The sequence below is a fragment of the Electrona antarctica genome (assembly GCF_951216825.1).
Source record: "Electrona antarctica genome assembly, chromosome: 4".
Classification (NCBI taxonomy): Eukaryota; Metazoa; Chordata; class Actinopteri; order Myctophiformes; family Myctophidae; genus Electrona; species Electrona antarctica.
Window position 1 is genome coordinate 55107276 of NC_136809.1, and position 18560 is coordinate 55125835.

Below are 18560 nucleotides of genomic sequence, written 5' to 3' on the forward strand. Positions count from 1 at the left end.
CAATTATGATTGGGAGACACACACACACACACACACACACACACACACGCACGCACGCACGCACGCACACGCGAAAACGTGATCTCCTGCGGCGTTATGACAACTTGACAGCTACCATGCGTTATTCACACACGTCGTCGGTGTCGGGTTAAGAAAGGCTTATGTAATGTTACAGTCACACAGTAGTCACTGGACTTTGAATGTCCTCACTCTCAGTGTCCTCAAATAAAAAAACAACTAATGATTGATCACATAATATATTATAGGCTCTCAATTCCGCCCATTTCTTTTTTTCATCGAGTTCGGAACAGAAGCAACGGTCGGAAGAAATCAATCATCCATCACTCACACCACTTGTGCCATCACGCACTGCGCGTCATAGTAGCGGCGCGCGCGTTCCGCTCCTCTCTGTCTCTCTCTCTCTCTCTCTCTCTGCACGCCTGTTGCTGAATTGATGCTGGAGTAGGCTATTAGGAGAAACTGCGCTTCAACAGCATTCAACAGGCTCTGGAGAACACGACTTATCGCTGCAATATAGAGAGAATTCATTTTTTCCCCACCGTTTCATCTCATATGATTGGGAAATAATCTCTCTGTGATCTGATGGGAACATAGCCTGTTTTGTACAGAACTGGACTGGTGATGTTGTTGGTGTTATTGCGCACAATGGTGCCTCATATTGGAGACCACTCTTCTACGTTAACAATATCTGGGTAGTTCTCCTATAGCTGTCTTCAAAACGACACACACACATTGTTTTTATTTGTATTAATAACTCACAATGGATGACAACACCAGCTTAATACTGATGCCGGCCCCGGCGCACAACGGATCATCGAACAACAGCAACTTGACCACGGCGGTGATGAATTTCACCAACCAGTTCGTGCAGCCGCCCTGGCGCATCGCCCTGTGGTCCGTCGCCTACAGCTTCGTGCTCGCCGTGGCCGTCTTCGGGAACCTGATCGTGATGTGGATTATCCTGGCGCACAAGCGCATGCGGACCGTCACCAACTACTTCCTCCTCAACCTGGCGTTCTCCGACGCGTCCATGGCCGCGTTCAACACGCTCATCAACTTTATCTACGCGGCGCACGGGGAGTGGTACTTCGGCGAAGCCTACTGCAAGTTCCACAATTTCTTCCCCGTGACGTCCGTGTTCGCGAGCATCTATTCCATGACAGCGATTGCTGTTGACAGGTGAAGCTTCTAAGTGTATATTTGTACTTCTCTATACAAATGTTCTGATGAATTGAAAATGGTGCACCCTGTTGTGAACAAGTGCTGGATCACATGCGGTGTCGTCCACAAAGTAGCAGTTTTTGTATTGACTTATGTGCAATGCATGCTTTCGTTTGAAATGTACTACCCACCCATTCCATTCTGCATACTGTGACTTAAAAAAATGCAGTCAGTCAATCAATCAATCAATCAATCAAACAAAAATCCAATATATCAACATTTCCATAGAGATACAGACTGTATCTCTACAGTAAATAAGATGTAAATATTATGCCGGCTATATAATTCATAATGTATTCATAATGGATAATTATATAGGCGTATATATTTCAGACATGCTTTTGGTTTGAGAAAGGATAGGGGCCTATACTGCATGTATACAAAGTTATACCAAACCAAGGCAGCTGTTGGGGCAATTAACCCATTTTGAGCGGGAACCCCTTTTGGTGTTAGCATCATGTTATGCTTTAGCTATTGAAAAATAGCAGATCTACAAGCTCATAGCGCGCCACCGAGTGGCGCGCTACGAGCTTGTAGGTCTGCTATTTTTGAAAAATCGTGAAAATATTTATTTCAGAAAACTGGAGGATTTAGAAGAATATTTTTAAAATGTTGAGGTCAGGCCTACATGGATTAAAGTCATTTGACAAATGTCCTCACGGCCACTGCTCGCTCACATTAAGGCAGTAATCATTTATTTATAGGCTACAGCTCCCCCGTGGGGTATCACCAAGGAATAGAAGTGTGTATACAATTCATTCATTCCCTTGATGGAAGCCATGGTGTTATGGCCATTATGACCAAATTCACAATATTTCACCATAGAATAATGGCACATGTGCCATTATTCTAATGGCACATTATTATTCTAATGGCACATTATTCTAATGGCACAGTGTAATGAGTGTTGATAGTAGACACAGTGGTTTTCAACCCTTTTCATTTCAAGGCCCAGTATTTATTGCATGGGCATTTGAGCCACGGAACCACCATTTGATGACATTTATAGGGCTCCATTTCCGTCACCGCTAAACCCCTTATCCCTAAACTTCTTTGCCTTTTTTACTATTTTGCAAAACATTTTTGAATAGTTAAAATGGCCAGTCTACAAATGCACAACGTGTCAATGTAGATTGGCTAGTTGAACTATTCAAAAATGTTTTTCAAAATAGTAAAAAAAGGCAAAGAAGTTTAGGGATAAGGGGTTTAGCGGTGACGAAAATGGAGCCCTTAGCCTCTCAGACCCATTTGAGCCACGGAACCACCATTTGATGACATTTAGCCTCTCAGACCCATTTGAGCCACGGACCACCATTAAGACATTTAGCCTCTCAGACCCATTTGAGCCACGGACCACCATTTGATGACATTTAGCCTCTCAGACCCATTTGAGCCACGGACCACCATTAAGACATTTAGCCTCTCAGACCCATTTGAGCCACGGACCACCATTTGATGACATTTAGCCTCTGAGACCCATTTGAGCCACGGAACCACCGTTTGATGACATTTAGCCTCTCAGACACATTTGAGCCACGGAACCACCGTTTGATGACATTTAGCCTCTCAGACCCATTTGAGCCACGGAACCACCGTTTGATGACATTTAGCCTCTCAGACCCATTTGAGCCACGGAACCACCATGACATTTAGACTCTCAGACCCATTTGAGCCAAGGACCACAATTTGATGACATTTAGCCTCTCAGACCCATTTGAGCCACGGGACCACCATTTGATGACATTTAGCCTCTCAGACCCATTTGAGCCACGGAACCACCGTTTGATGACATTTAGCCTCTCAGACCCATTTGAGCCACGGAACCACCATTTGATGACATTTAGCCTCTCAGACCCATTTGAGCCACGGGACCACCATTTGATGACATTTATGCTCTCTGGGGGTCCGTAGCCTAATGCATGTCAAACTTTGGGTCCTTGGAATTAAACGGGTGGAGAATAACTGCTAGAGCCGTAAAAGTCTTCTCTCACTGGGGTCCCTGGCATACCTCTTCAAATGGGGGGTCCGCGGGGCTAATTAGTGTCAATTTGGGGGTCCTTGACATGAAAAGGTTTGGGAACCACTGGCTACTATGGGTAAACAGTGGGTATATCAACACTAGCTCTGCACTACACTGTGCCAACCAGCGGTCCGGTAATCCCCGTAATCCCCGTTCATTTTCCTCGTAGACTTTTCAGAAAGTATTTATTTAAAGACGTTTACGCCGCGGACAAAGACAACTCTTGACGTGACAAATCATGACAATAAACACAATGGTTTGGGCCAAACAAAGAATTAGAAAGTAGAAAAAAACGGCAGGTTACAACACTTTTTTTGTTGTTTTTCTTCTTTGTAGTTATTTGTTTGGTCCAAAATTGTTGTCATGATTTGTCACGACTCGAGTTGGCTCCGTACGACGTCTTTAAATAAATACTTTTTGAAATGTCTATGGGAAAAATGCATTGGGATTAATTTCCTGGGCCTGGCATCGCCATGAAAGGGGGCAGGACTGCAACGCTCTATAGTGGCCCTCTGGAGTGAGTGTGGAACTATAGTGGCCCTCTGGAGTGAGTGTGGAACCATTAGTGGCCCTCTGGAGTGAGTGTGGAACTATAGTGGCCCTCTGGAGTGAGTGTGGAACTATAGTGGCCCTCTGGAGTGAGTGTGGAACCATTAGTGGCCCTCTGGAGTGAGTGTGGAACTATAGTGGCCCTCTGGAGTGAGTGTGGAACTATAGTGGCCCTCTGGAGTGAGTGTGGAACCATTAGTGGCCCTCTGGAGTGAGTGTGGAACTATAGTGGCCCTCTGGAGTGAGTGTGGAACTATAGTGGCCCTCTGGAGTGAGTGTGGAACTATAGTGGCCCTCTGGAGTGAGTGTGGAACTATAGTAGCCCTCTGGAGTGAGTGTGGAACTATAGTGGCCCTCTGGAGTGAGTGTGGAACCATTAGTGGCCCTCTGGAGTGAGTGTGGAAGTATAGTGGCCCTCTGGAGTGAGTGTGGAACTATAGTGGCCCTCTGGAGTGAGTGTGGAACTATAGTAGCCCTCTGGAGTGAGTGTGGAACTATAGTGGCCCTCTGGAGTGAGTGTGGAACCATTAGTGGCCCTCTGGAGTGAGTGTGGAAGTATAGTGGCCGTCTCCATCTTCAAAGTAACCCACCCCTGGTTTACACAGGCTGTCGAACATCTCATATGACACTCACCACATGCCTATCCAACACTACAGGGTGTCCAACATCTCATGACACTCGCTCACCACATGCCTATCCAACAAATGGGATTCTAAATTTTAGGCTACCACAGGTACTTTCCATGAAGCAATCTGATTGATTGAAATACCTCTCTACGACCCCGGTCCAGGTCCATATAGGGATATAAGTAAGAGCGTACAAGTAATAAGTAAGTAAGTAAGTAATTGAGCGCCGAAGTCCTGACATTCTCCTGACATTCCTCCATTCTCCTGACATTCCTCCAGTCCTGACATTCCTCATTCCCTGGTTCTGCTTGGTTCACAGAAGTCATTTCTCTATGGAGAATACCATAGGCTCATCTTAAAATAGTTTCATATAAATAAGCATTGTGGTCCAAAAATAAACAAGCCGTCTCGGCGTTATTGTCAGGGAGGTGTCTCTGTATCATTTGTGTCAGTCACTCATATATATATAGATACAGTCTGTTTTCAAAACACGTTGCAGTGCGACACGTTTTGAGCTCGTAGATCTGGTATTTTTGATGGCCAACGTCAGTATATGCAATGTGGTCCTCTGGAGTGAGTGTGGAACTATAGTGGCCCTCTGGAGTGAGTGTGGAACTATAGTGGTCCTCTGGAGTGAGTGTGGAACTATAGTGGCCCTTTGGAGTGAGTGTGGAACTATAGTGGCCCTCTGGAGTGAGTGTGGAACTATAGTGGTCCTCTGGAGTGAGTGTGGAACTATAGTGGTCCTCTGGAGTGAGTGTGGAACTATAGTGGCCCTCTGGAGTGAGTGTGGAACTATAGTGGCCCTCTGGAGTGAGTGTGGAACTATAGTGGCCCTCTGGAGTGAGTGTGGAACTATAGAGCGTCGCAGTCCCGCCCCCTCGAGAGACCCGGAAAAGTAATCCCCGTTCATTTTCCTCGTAGACTTTTCAGAAAGTATTTATTTAAAGACGTTTACGCCGCGGACAAAGACAACTCTTGACGTGACAAATCATGACAATAAACACAATGGTTTGGGCCAAACAAAGAATTAGAAAGTAGAAAAAAACGGCAGGTTACAACACTTTTTTTGTTGTTTTTCTTCTTTGTAGTTATTTGTTTGGTCCAAAATTGTTGTCATGATTTGTCACGACTCGAGTTGGCTCCGTACGACGTCTTTAAATAAATACTTTTTGAAATGTCTATGGGAAAAATGCATTGGGATTAATTTCCTGGGCCTGGCATCGCCATGAAAGGGGGCAGGACTGCAACGCTCTATAGTGGCCCTCTGGAGTGAGTGTGGAACTATAGTGGCCCTCTGGAGTGAGTGTGGAACCATTAGTGGCCCTCTGGAGTGAGTGTGGAACTATAGTGGCCCTCTGGAGTGAGTGTGGAACTATAGTGGCCCTCTGGAGTGAGTGTGGAACTATAGTGGCCCTCTGGAGTGAGTGTGGAACTATAGTAGCCCTCTGGAGTGAGTGTGGAACTATAGTGGCCCTCTGGAGTGAGTGTGGAACCATTAGTGGCCCTCTGGAGTGAGTGTGGAAGTATAGTGGCCCTCTGGAGTGAGTGTGGAACTATAGTGGCCCTCTGGAGTGAGTGTGGAACTATAGTAGCCCTCTGGAGTGAGTGTGGAACTATAGTGGCCCTCTGGAGTGAGTGTGGAACCATTAGTGGCCCTCTGGAGTGAGTGTGGAAGTATAGTGGCCGTCTCCATCTTCAAAGTAACCCACCCCTGGTTTACACAGGCTGTCGAACATCTCATATGACACTCACCACATGCCTATCCAACACTACAGGGTGTCCAACATCTCATGACACTCGCTCACCACATGCCTATCCAACAAATGGGATTCTAAATTTTAGGCTACCACAGGTACTTTCCATGAAGCAATCTGATTGATTGAAATACCTCTCTACGACCCCGGTCCAGGTCCATATAGGGATATAAGTAAGAGCGTACAAGTAATAAGTAAGTAAGTAAGTAATTGAGCGCCGAAGTCCTGACATTCTCCTGACATTCCTCCATTCTCCTGACATTCCTCCAGTCCTGACATTCCTCATTCCCTGGTTCTGCTTGGTTCACAGAAGTCATTTCTCTATGGAGAATACCATAGGCTCATCTTAAAATAGTTTCATATAAATAAGCATTGTGGTCCAAAAATAAACAAGCCGTCTCGGCGTTATTGTCAGGGAGGTGTCTCTGTATCGTTTGTGTCAGTCACTCATATATATAGATACAGTCTGTTTCTAGCGAAAATGTAACTAATTCAGTATAGCAGTATAACAATAGAGTTGTCTCGCAGTCAGTTGATTCTTCATATCCATTATGAGTGTGAAACGGCCTGGATGACATTTATTTTTCAAACACAGTTCCTATATGAGGCGATCTAAAATCCCTCCTGTGGGGATTACAATGCAAATAAAAAGTGCATGAACCCGTGGATGTGCGCCTTCTACCTAGACCTCGGTGCTCTATTAGGCTATATAAAGATACGTTGGACATAATCCGAAGTGGTCCTTTTAATTAATCAAAAGGTACCTAAAGGACTTGGGCGTGCTGAAGTGTTCTTGAGACGTGCACCTCAGTGAGACTGAGTGTGCTTGTTTTTTTTTTTTTTTTAACTAAGAGTCTCTCCTGTAACGGCCTGAAGGATTCCCAAGAGGAAAGACACGCTGCTAATTACAATGCATCCTCTGACTGGCGGCTGTGTTTTTTCCCTGCGGAGCGCAAACCCTGCAACCCTCCCGATATGTTGATGGATGGACACAGACATGCAGTAGAATCCTTAGTATGCTATGCTGTGATTATGTATGAGGCAGTGTGCTCGGGAGGGTTTGTTGAACCCTACAAACCCTACAAACCCTCCCGAGCACTCAGATCAGCCAACGCAGGGAAGCTGGAAGTACCCTCACTAAAAACGCCGGGACATAACGCTCCACACGTCCCAAACTCTTCTCCCTTCTGGCCCCAAAACTGTGGAACGCACTTCCCGTTGCAATCAGAACTGCAGCATCACTCCCGATCTTCCGCCGTAGTTTGAAAACCCACCTTTTCAGACTCTTCCATGGCCCATAGCACTTACCCTACCCCCTTAGACAGCACTTTTTTAGACTTAGATAGCATTTGAAACAGACTTATAGCATGTCATGTAGACAGCACAATAACAGTACAGCATAGTATAATATATATGTATAGCTTATATGTATAGTGTCATTATATATAGATATGTTCTAGTTACGTTCTTAGCTTACGCATGTTTCTTGATAAATGCTGTTTATATATGTGATGTATTCCCATGCTTTTTGTTCTTGCTTAATGTAAGTCGCTCTGGATTAAGAGCGTCTGCTAAATGCCTAAATTGTAAATTGTAATCCTTAGTATGCTATGCTGTGATTATGTATGAGGCAGTGTGGAAGAGAATGGTGTGTTTAGAAAACGTTACTCGATCTTAAACAGGGACCCAGAATGATTCAGGGGGGAGATCTGGACACACACAGGGGCCCTGGCTGCTATACATACCTGATATACCAGGCTAAAAGACTCCTATACTCGCTGGAATCTGCGATTGAAGCTCTGTGTAACAGACGTGATCTTGCGTTGTGTTATGAAGCATGTGGTTCTCAAAGTGGGGTCCGGCCGGGGGGGTCCTTGAGGGAGTTCCAGGGGGTCCCCTGCAGCTAAAATTTTAGTTTGGAACCAAATGGACCCTTATATCGTTCTGTACCTCCGAGAGTGTACAAATGTTCTACTTGTACACACTCTCTGAGATAAATTAGGGGTCTCAGGGATAGCAATGCCATTAAATGGAGGTCCGTAGAGTAATGCAGTAACTGGGAGTACTTGAAATCAAACGGGTTGAGAATCACTGCTTGAGCCGTACAAGTCTTCTCTTATGGGGGTCCTGTCCTCCCTCTGGCATATCTCTTCAAGTGGGGTTGGTGCCAATTTGACATGAACTTTGGGAACTGCTGTTTTGAAGTACAGCCCAGGATTCCCTGCGGTGAGCTGAGTTATTCTGACAAAACAGACAACCTCTGCTCCGCTCTTGGATGTGTTCAACAACATTGACATTTTGCTGGAAATAGAGCAGATGCAGTTAGTAATGAAAACGCAGCGTGTGTCTTAACAACTTTCGGTACATACTGCATCTATCAATATATTGCACAATGAAGTACATGGAAATAATAAAATAATCTGCAGGGCAAAATAAACACAACCTAACTGCTTTCATAGCCAAGATGAACTAGGTGTGCGTGCGTGCGTGCGTGCGTGCGTGTGAATGAAGGAGAAGTGACCGACAGAGGAAGTGTGAATGTGTGATTGATCTAGTGATTATTTGTGATTGAGTGAGTGGTTACCAGCTTGTGTGGCATTGTGTGGGTAGACTGAGTGGTGTGTGAACGTGAGTGGCTAACTAGTAGGTGGATTCTTGCAGGTGATTGGCTCGCCTGGTTCAAGAGGCTCACATAATGTCTTTATTGCTGGATACCTGCTCATGTGGCCATAGAGGAGGGGAACGAGGAGGCAGATAAAAAAGAGCCAAAAGAGCAGTAGAGATGTTTATAGAGGTGCCTTTTGGCAAAGGGGGAGCTAAGGCTATGCTGAAAAAAGAGCTAAATAAGAAATGGCAGAATGGGACAGTGACAGTAGAGGAAGAACATACTTTAACATACAGAAAGGTATCAACGCACAGGGTGTGATGAGAGGGAACAGAAGAGAGGAAACAGTCCTGAGACCAGATTAAGGTTCGACCACACTGGTCTAAACAAAACCCTTTTCATGATTGGGAAAAGTCCCACTGATACGTAGATGTCCAGAATGTAACGACACAGTAAACGTGGAACATGTCATGATGCACTGCAGGACGTATGGGGAAGAGAGGACCAGACTGAAACAGAAGGTGGCTGAGGAAGGAAGACAGTCAGCCTGTGCACACTTTAGATTCCATGCGCGGACAGAAGAAGCTGTGTTTTGCGTCATTTCTGGGTTTTTTTAGACAGCTGGTGGATGGAAAAGAAGCTCCACCCACGCGGCAGGTTGCCGCGTCGGCCAGATTCCCGGAAAAGCTTGCCCCAGCGGCAACCTGCCGCGTGGGTGGAGCTGCTTTTCCGTCCACCAGCTGTCTAAAAACCCGGAAAAGGCATCGGGAGTCAGCTTCCTTTGGCCGCTCATGGAATCTTAGATGTGCCCATACCCATTGGAACCTACTAGGTATCCTGGGAACAACAGGAGACAGAGTCCAGATCAAACAAAGTAGTGATTGACTATCTGAAGGAGATGGGGATCTTTCATAGGATCTAGGGTGCAACACCCCTTTTCTTTTCTTTTTTCTTTTTTTTGTTATTTATTTTTTCAATAGTATAACATAGCATGTAAGGAATAAGGTAGTGCATGGAGTCGGACTACATACTCCGGTACAGTAGGTGGCGGTATAGGCCTACACCTGAAAGCAATTGGTTGCAACCCGCCATTAAATCCAAAGAAGAAGAAGAAGGTTCACATATCTTTGTCCTCATAGATATATATAAGAAAGTTAGATGGCTCACCGGTGCTCTGGCCAATGGAGAGCAACGTTGCTACGTGGCGGCCATCTTACTTTGGGTTAGCAGCATAACATTGTGTCTATGGGGCATGCACATTTAATTAACCATAACTCGCTCAATTTTCAAACGATTTTCAAACGGTTTGGTTTGTTATAAACGTCAGAGATGTCCGCATACTTCTATGCTTTTATATGACGTTCATATAAAAAACTAAATTAAGCAGATAAGCCTCCTGAATCATTAGCCACATACACTGACACCACGCTAGACAGGAACGCCCAAAAACGTCACATCCGGTTTTAGCCTGGGGTAAGAATTTTCTATGGCTGCCAATGCAACTTGGTCCAATCCTTAATCACATACGGACAAACATCTATGCCGATGCTATCTAACTTGCGGAGGTAGCGTGCCTTGTCCACGGGCAACAGATCTTTCAACGTATGGCATTGCAAATACGTTTGATAATCGCTACTCTGCTCAATATTGTTTTGAAAATGCCGCAAATTGCATTGCAGTGAACGAGAGCAAATCACAACTTCCCCCGGGGGTGGGCGGAGTTACAGTTTTACGCGCCGTGGTGTCAGTGTATTGACAACGTTTGTAATAAACCAACCCGTTTGTAAATCCGTCAAGATTTGAGCTTTGAGATTTGAGCCATCTAGCATTTATATATATCTATGTTTGTCCTTGCCAGCTTCAAACCACACCAATTCTGTTGGCCAGTGTTTTTAGACATGTCAGTGTTTGTTCAGAGTTACTAGTTTTAACATGGGATATTTTACATCAAAATGGCCTGGCCAATCAGCAGCAGCTAGAGGCGGGATCAAGGCATACACAGTGCTGCCTTGATCCCGCCTCTAGCTGCCTCTGATTGGCCAGGCCGTTTTGTGCCCGGGCATCAAGTCTGCCTGAGAGTTCCCAGATGGGAGCAGGAGGGGGGGACCAATCTCTCTGCTGCCCCATCTGGCGGAGTCAGGTTAGGCTTGGGTGGCCTTTATGTTTATTTTGTGACCCTTTTGATTGTGTTCTTATAGGCCTATAGCTATAAAATATATGCATTTCTGTTTGGGGCAGGTATAAGCATCTAGGGTTTTGTTTGGAGTAGTCTTTTTGTACCCACCCTGAGGTAAATTATCCACATTTTAAAACTTTTAGTACTGCCTTTTTAGACTTGTAAACTGGTATTCATGAGTTGTGTTTGGGGACTGGGAGCTGTTAACGACAGATTGAACAAGCGCCAGTGCAGAAACATAATTGCCTTGATGCATAACGAATGTCAGCTGAATACAGACACACACACACACACACACACACACACACACACACACACACACACACACACACACACACACACACACACACCTGCCCTCGGAGAGTCTGGAGTCTGTCTCATTTCTCCCACAAAAGCCCTTGAATATGATTTAAAGATTAGGATGAGCTCACATCTTTGATTTGGGGATCGACGAGGGACAGTAAGGTCCAATTTTGGGACTGTCCTGCGAGATGTTGAAAACCCCCTGCTATAAAGCAACGTAATTCATGCGAGCCGTCGATGAAAACGTTATTTACAGGGGTGGCCTGAGCCAAAAAAAAACGTTTGAGAACCTACTGCTCTAGACTCTAGTCTAGACAGAGTACTTGAAGATGTTTAGGCCTGTATTATTGTTTAAAATGAATGCTCTCTTGTTTTGTTTTGTCTTCAGGTACATGGCCATCATCTACCCGCTGAAGCCGCGGCTGTCGGCCACCGCCACCAAGGTGGTCATTGCGTGCATCTGGAGCCTGGCCGTGGTGCTGGCCTTCCCCCTATGCTACTTCTCCACCGTGCGCGTCCTTCCCCGGAGGACGGTCTGCTTCGTGGCCTGGCCTCAGCCCCAGGAAAATCCCTTCATGTGAGGAGCAGTTGTTTTGTTTTTTGGCAGCAAATTTCTGTTTTTATCTAATGTGATCCTGGGCTCTACACACCCTCCGCCAACCTGGGGAGAGCAACGGACTTGAACTCATGCTTCCTTCATGCATGAGTGTCCAAGTCGCTCCTTTACACCTGACAGGGGGGAGTTTCCCTGGTTGGACGTAGCGCATGGAAGGAACACATTATTCCAACCAGTTCCTTTCCCCTCCATCATCCAGTTGGATCTCTGATATCTCTGTAAAGGCCTATACTGATTGTATTGGAGTTTTTTTTCTTCCTGCGTGTATGTGTTGTTGGTTTTTTGTATGAGCGTTAAAAAAAACAGTTGTGGGTCAGAGCAGCAGTCAAATTGGCTTAGGAATGGAACAAAAACAAAACAATTCAAAGAATAAATTGCATTTTCTTCTGAAATGAGCATGACAGCACAACTAGCCATTAATAGAAGATTAGAGAACTGATTAATCCCATTACAACTATTATCAGTTGTGGGTCAGAGCAGCAGCAAAATTGGCTTAGGAATGGAACAAAAACAAAACAATTCAAAGAATGAATTACATTTCCCTCCTGTGTTAATAATAGATAAGATTGCGTAGATGGGGCAGGTCTACGCTCCTGTATTTTAACATCAGTTATGATGGTGGTACTTGGAGTGCCAGATATTTTCTGTGGTGGTACTTGGTATAAAAAGGTTGAAAAACCCCTGGTGTAGAATGTAGAACGAGTAGTGGGCTATATGTCCATTTGTTTGTTGTGAATATCCCCATCTTAACGACTGTAATGATTTAAAGGGCGACCATTTCGAAGGCATCTAGAACAGTGGTTCCCAAAGTGGGGTCCGGGGACCCCTAGGGGTACTTGAGGGAGTTCCAGGGGGTACCTAGCTCAATTAGACATAGTTAGGAACCAAATGGACCCTTATGGGTCTGTAACTCAGAGAGTGTACAACGGGTCCATTTGGTTCCATTTGGGCACTCTCAGAGTTAAATTAACATTGGTTTTACAATATAAATTGGGGTACCAGAGATAGAAATACCATTAAAATTGGGGGTCCGTAGCATAATGCATGTGAAACTGGGGGGGTCCATGAAATTAATATGTTTCTGAATCACTGATGGAGCCGTAAAAATCCTCCCTTATCGGGGTCACTGGCATATGGTTTAAAAATAGGGGGTCCGTGGCCTAATAAATGTTGATTTGGGGGTCCTTGACACAAACAAGTTTGGGAACCAGTGATCTCATATAATCCCTCTGGGTGGTGGGTGAAGATCCGTTGCGAGTCACAGGGCGCTGAGAACACATGCTAACACATCAGTGATATGTTACCATGCATTCTGAAGTTTATTACACACACACACAGAGTAATATATACAGTAGGACTGTATATCTATGACGTCCCTGGTAGATTATGGAAACTATGATAAGAACAGAATGAGCAGGAGCATCTCATATCATATCGTAAATGGTAAATAAATGGTGCATTTATATAGCGCCTTTATTCTAGGCGCTTTACATAGATGTGTGCATTACATTCACCCGTTCACACACACATTCATACACCGATGGCGGCGGAAACCATGCAAGGCACCAACCAGCACATCAGGAGCAATTAGGGGTTCAGTGTCTTGCTCAAGGACACTTCGACAGTGACTCTGGGGGAGCCCGGGGTTCGAGCTGGCAACCTTGCGGTTGCCATCCAGGCACTCTACCCCTGAGCCACTGCCGCCCCCTCCCCGTACAGTCAGTCCCTCTACAGTAGTAGACAACCAATGTCATGGTTATCAATGTGCTTATGCAGCTAAATCACAACGACGACCTGAATCGAAGCATGCCTATACTGTATTCTGATGGGAACATTCGCCAAATGTAGCTTTGATCTTGTACATTTTGGCAAAGAGTTTTGGTGCAGGCAGAAAAAAGTCAGAGTACAGTTGTAAATTCAAGTATTTTGACCCAATTACTGAATGCCAGCTTTTCTAAAGAATAGGTATGAAACTTATTTACACTTATTTGTGTACAAATGGAACCAAATGGACCCGCCTTATGGGTCCATTTGGGTCCATTTGTACACTCTCAGAGTTACAGTCCTGTTATGGTCATTACGGGCTAGCTCTTTGTGTTTCCGGTAATATTATTGTCCACTCATTTTGTATGTCCGTGGTAAAAAATTTAATGACGACAAAAATGTCCACTATAAGCCAGCTTATTGCCCTCATAACATCGCTGAATTCAGCGGTGTGTTATTTATTTCTTGATAACAGACCGCTCCGCTCTATAACAGACCGCTGCCTAATCAAACCCTTTGAGCAGCAGCTGCGTGGCTGCGCCCCGCTTGATTTACTGCTGTTTCCAACATGACAGCCATGTAAACACACACCTAGTGTGTGTGTGTTTACATGGCTGTCATGTTGGAAACACACACACACACTAGTGACACACAATGTCATTTACAGCTAAACATTGCTCTCAAAAATGTTTTTTGAAAACATTTGAGCAAGAAATAGACTAGCAGTACCCGAAAATGGATTATATTTGATCAACTCACTTCCTTGTTTTCAGGGTGATTAACCACCTCGGCTTAACATCGGTGGTTAAACTCCCTGCCGGTGAATTATCTCCCGACAATGACCACCTATAAGCGAGATATTATCGGTAAATGGTGCATTTATATAGCGCCTTTATCCAAGGCACTTTACATAGATTGTGCGTTACATTCACCCATTCACACACACATTTATACACCGATGGCGGGGGAAACCATGCAAGGCACCAACCTGCACATCAGGAGCAATTAGAGGTTCAGTGTCTTGCTTATCGCCCTCATACAGGTACCACATCATAGTGAACTCCTGCTTATCGCCCTCATACAGGTACCACATCATAGTGAACTCCTGCTTATCGCCCTAATAGGTACCACATCATATAGTGAACTATTGTATCGCCCTCATACAGGTACCACATCATAGTGAACTCCTGCTTATCGCCCTCATACAGGTACCACATCATAGTGAACTCCTGCTTATCGCCCTCATAGGTACCACATCATATAGTGAACTATTGTATCGCCCTCATACAGGTACCACATCATAGTGAACTCCTGCTTATCGCCCTCATACAGGTACCACATCATAGTGAACTCCTGCTTATCGCCCTCATACAGGTACCACATCATAGTGAACTCCTGCTTATCGCCCTCATACAGGTACCACATCATAGTGAACTCCTGCTTATCGCCCTCATATAGGTACCACATCATAGTGAACTCCTGCTTATCGCCCTCATACAGGTACCACATCATAGTGAACTCCTGCTTATCGCCCTCATAGGTACCACATCATATAGTGAACTATTGTATCGCCCTCATACAGGTACCACATCATAGTGAACTCCTGCTTATCGCCCTCATACAGGTACCACATCATAGTGAACTATTGTATCGCCCTCATACAGGTACCACATCATAGTGAACTCCTGCTTATCGCCCTCATACAGGTACCACATCATAGTGAACTCCTGCTTATCGCCCTCATACAGGTACCACATCATAGTGAACTCCTGCTTATCGCCCTCATACAGGTACCACATCATCGTGACGATGCTGGTCTACGTGCTGCCGTTGGCGGTGATGGCCGTCACCTACACCATCGTGGGCGTGACGCTGTGGGGCGGAGAGATCCCGGGGGACTCGTCCGATAATTACCATGGACAGCTTCAAGCCAAGAGGAAGGTAGGAGGCGAGAGGCCACAGGCGTCAAAGACGGCCTATACTGCCATGCATTTTTGTGATTGTGTATATACTAGAATTTCGGGCGGCGAAATCCTAGAGTTACGTTGCAGCTCAATATGGGAAGGAAATTGCGGGATTTGACAGACTCCACTTCATGTTTCAGCTGTGTCATATGTAACGGATGGCTACACATAGTAGACACACGCACACGCTGGGTAAATAGTATGTGTACTGCGCACACACACACACACACACCCACTCACTTGTCAGTTAAAAGTCCCCCCGCGTTGTGGTGGTGCAATTGTCGTGTTTGCAGGAATTAAACTGTATGTAATCGCGCCGCTGTCCATCCAAGTTCGAATCAGTGTGTGTGTGTGTGTGTGTGTGTGTGTGTGTGTGTGTGTGTGTGTGTGTGTGTGTGTGTGTGTGTGTGTGGGACTGTGTGTGTGTGTGTTGTGCTTCTGACGGGGTACAATGTTGCCAGGTTCGCGAATTGTAAGCGAGTTGTAGTGTGTGTAAGTAGCGTGGTGAAAGGCTTTGTTTCTGGGCCTGTTTTCTTGTTTCTGTGCCTGTTTTCATAGACCTGGCAACAGTGGTCCGTGGCCCGTGTGTGTGTGTGTGTGTAGTGTTCGTCTTGTTCTTGTAATGTGTGTGTGTGTAGTGTGTAACTTCCGGTGGTGCATTCGGAAGTCAGAAACGTAACATAAAAACCCGTGGGTCACGTGGTGGGCTTTGAGCAAATGGGAGAGGGAATGTAGTGTTGCCAGGTCCGCGTATTGTAAGCGAGTGGTAGTGTGTGTAAGTAGCGTGTTGAATGGCATTTTTTTCTGGGCTTGTTTTCATAGACGTGGCAACAAATTAGCAACAGTAGCCAATGGGAAAACAGGATGCAGTGTTGCCAGGTCCGCGAGTTTTAAGCGTGTTGTAGTGTGTGTGAGTAGCGTGTTGTATGGCATTTTTTCTGGGCTTGTTTGCATAGACCTGGCAACAGTGTTCTGTACAATTTACAATTTACAATTTACAATTTAGGCATTTAGCAGACGCTCTTAATCCAGAGCGATTTACATTAGGCAGGAACAAAAGTATGGGAATACATCACATATATAAAATGCATTTATCAAGAAACATGCGTAAGCTAAGAACGTAACTAGAACATATCTAATGACACTATACATATTAACTATACATATATACTATACTATGCTATACATATGTACTATGATGTGCTATGACTATATACAATGCAATTATTGTGCTGTCTACATGACATGCTATAAGTCTGTTTCAAATGCTATCTAAGTCTAAAAAGTGCTATCTAAGGGGGTAGGATAAGTGCTATGGGCCATGATGGAGTCTGAAAAGGTGGGTCTTCAGACTACGGCGGAAGATTGGGAGTGATGCTGCAGTTCTGATTGCAACGGCCCGTGTGTGAGTGTGTGCGTGCGGGGGTGTGGGTGCTTGTGGCGTTTTTTTATTTATTTTTATTGATATTGATATTGTTTGTGAGTGTGGAAGGGAGGCGGCTTTGGTGGCAGTGCAATTTCCTTTGTTCCGCGGGTGGTGTTGAGGCTCGGCGTTCGGCGCGACATGAGGAGATAGCGGCCGAACGACGCGGAGGGTAATTGTGTGACGTCACTGCCGTGTGAAGGACGGCGTTGCAGTAGTGAGTAGGGCGGTCTCGGCATGACGTAGCTGTTGACTTTGGGTCCCTTGTCCGTGTGTTGGGTACAACTTCTCACTTGTATATAAAGATAGATGTGTTGATATATTAGAGCTTATAGGGTTTTTAGTAGGCCTATAGGATCCATCCATCCATCCATCTTCAACCGCTTATCAGTAGTCTGGTCGCGGGGGGCAACAGCTCCAACCGGGGTGCTCCAGACTTCCCTCTCCAGAGCAACATTAGTGACTTCCTCCTGGGGGGATCCCGAGACGTTCCAAGGCCAGTGAGTCGATGTGTTTCCTCCAACTGCGCCTTGGTCTGCCCCGGGGGTCTCCTCCCAGTGGGACGTGCCTTGAGGACCTCCCTATAGGGAGACGCCCGAGAGGCATCCTAACCAGATGCCCGAACCACCTAAGCTGGTTCCTTTCCAGGTGAAGAAGCAGCGACTCTACTCCAATTATCTCTCGTGTGACTGAACGTCTCACCCTATCTCTAAGGGAGATGCCAGCCACCCGTCGAAGAAAACTCATTTCAGCCGCTTGTATTAACGACCTTATTCTTTATCAGTTCTATTTTTATTCTTGTGCAATAGAGGAGGAAAAAAGTCCTCTATGACCATTTTCACCCATCAATCACATGCACACAATAGGTACGCATTCATAAAATATTTAACCATCAAAAAGTATTAACAAGAGCTTGAGACCAAACCATCCATCTCCAACCGCTTATCCGTAGTCGGGTCGCGGGGGGCAACAGCTCCACCAGAGAGCTCCAGCCTTCCCTCTCCAGAGCAACATCAGTGACTTCCTCCTGGGGGATCCCGGGGCGTAACAAGGCCAGTGAGTCGATGTAATCCCTCCAACAGCTTGAGACCAAATAATAAATAATTTGATTGTATACTTCTTTCCATTTCCTAGAAAAGTAGGCTAATGGCTTACATCGACCAGTAGGCAGCACCAATTATAGCGCAGTGAAAGAACGGACATGTACAGTAATGGTTGACGAAATGGTGTGCATCTCTCATTCTCTCTCACTCCCTGACGTGCTCGCTTTCTGCTGCCTGTGTGTGATTTATCTTCCGTCCTTCCAACGGCGGCTCACCGCCGCGGCACCGGCGAACACGGCAGCAGAAAAGAACGGGAAGATCTATAAGCCCAAAGCTATTCTGGGCTTTCAGATCTTTTATGTTTGGCGCGCCGACAGGACAGGACAGGACAGGACAGACAGGGACAGGGAAGGACAGGTACAGGGACAGGACAGGACAGGACAGGACACGGACGGGACGACAGGGACAGGAC

General features: G+C 45.6%; 1 protein-coding gene across 1 annotated transcript in view; it reads left to right on the top strand.

Moving 5' to 3' along the window:
* Nucleotides 1-865: 865 nt before the first annotated feature.
* tacr3a (tachykinin receptor 3a) overlaps nucleotides 866-18560 on the top strand; it is a gene marked incomplete at both ends in the record, with an annotated part of 99106 nt that continues 81411 nt past the window's right edge. Inside the window, 3 exons of the mRNA XM_079498486.1 lie at nucleotides 866-1200; nucleotides 11667-11855; nucleotides 15449-15599. Coding sequence (XP_079354612.1) covers nucleotides 866-1200; nucleotides 11667-11855; nucleotides 15449-15599 — 675 coding nt within the window. The remainder of the gene's footprint in view (nucleotides 1201-11666; nucleotides 11856-15448; nucleotides 15600-18560) is intronic.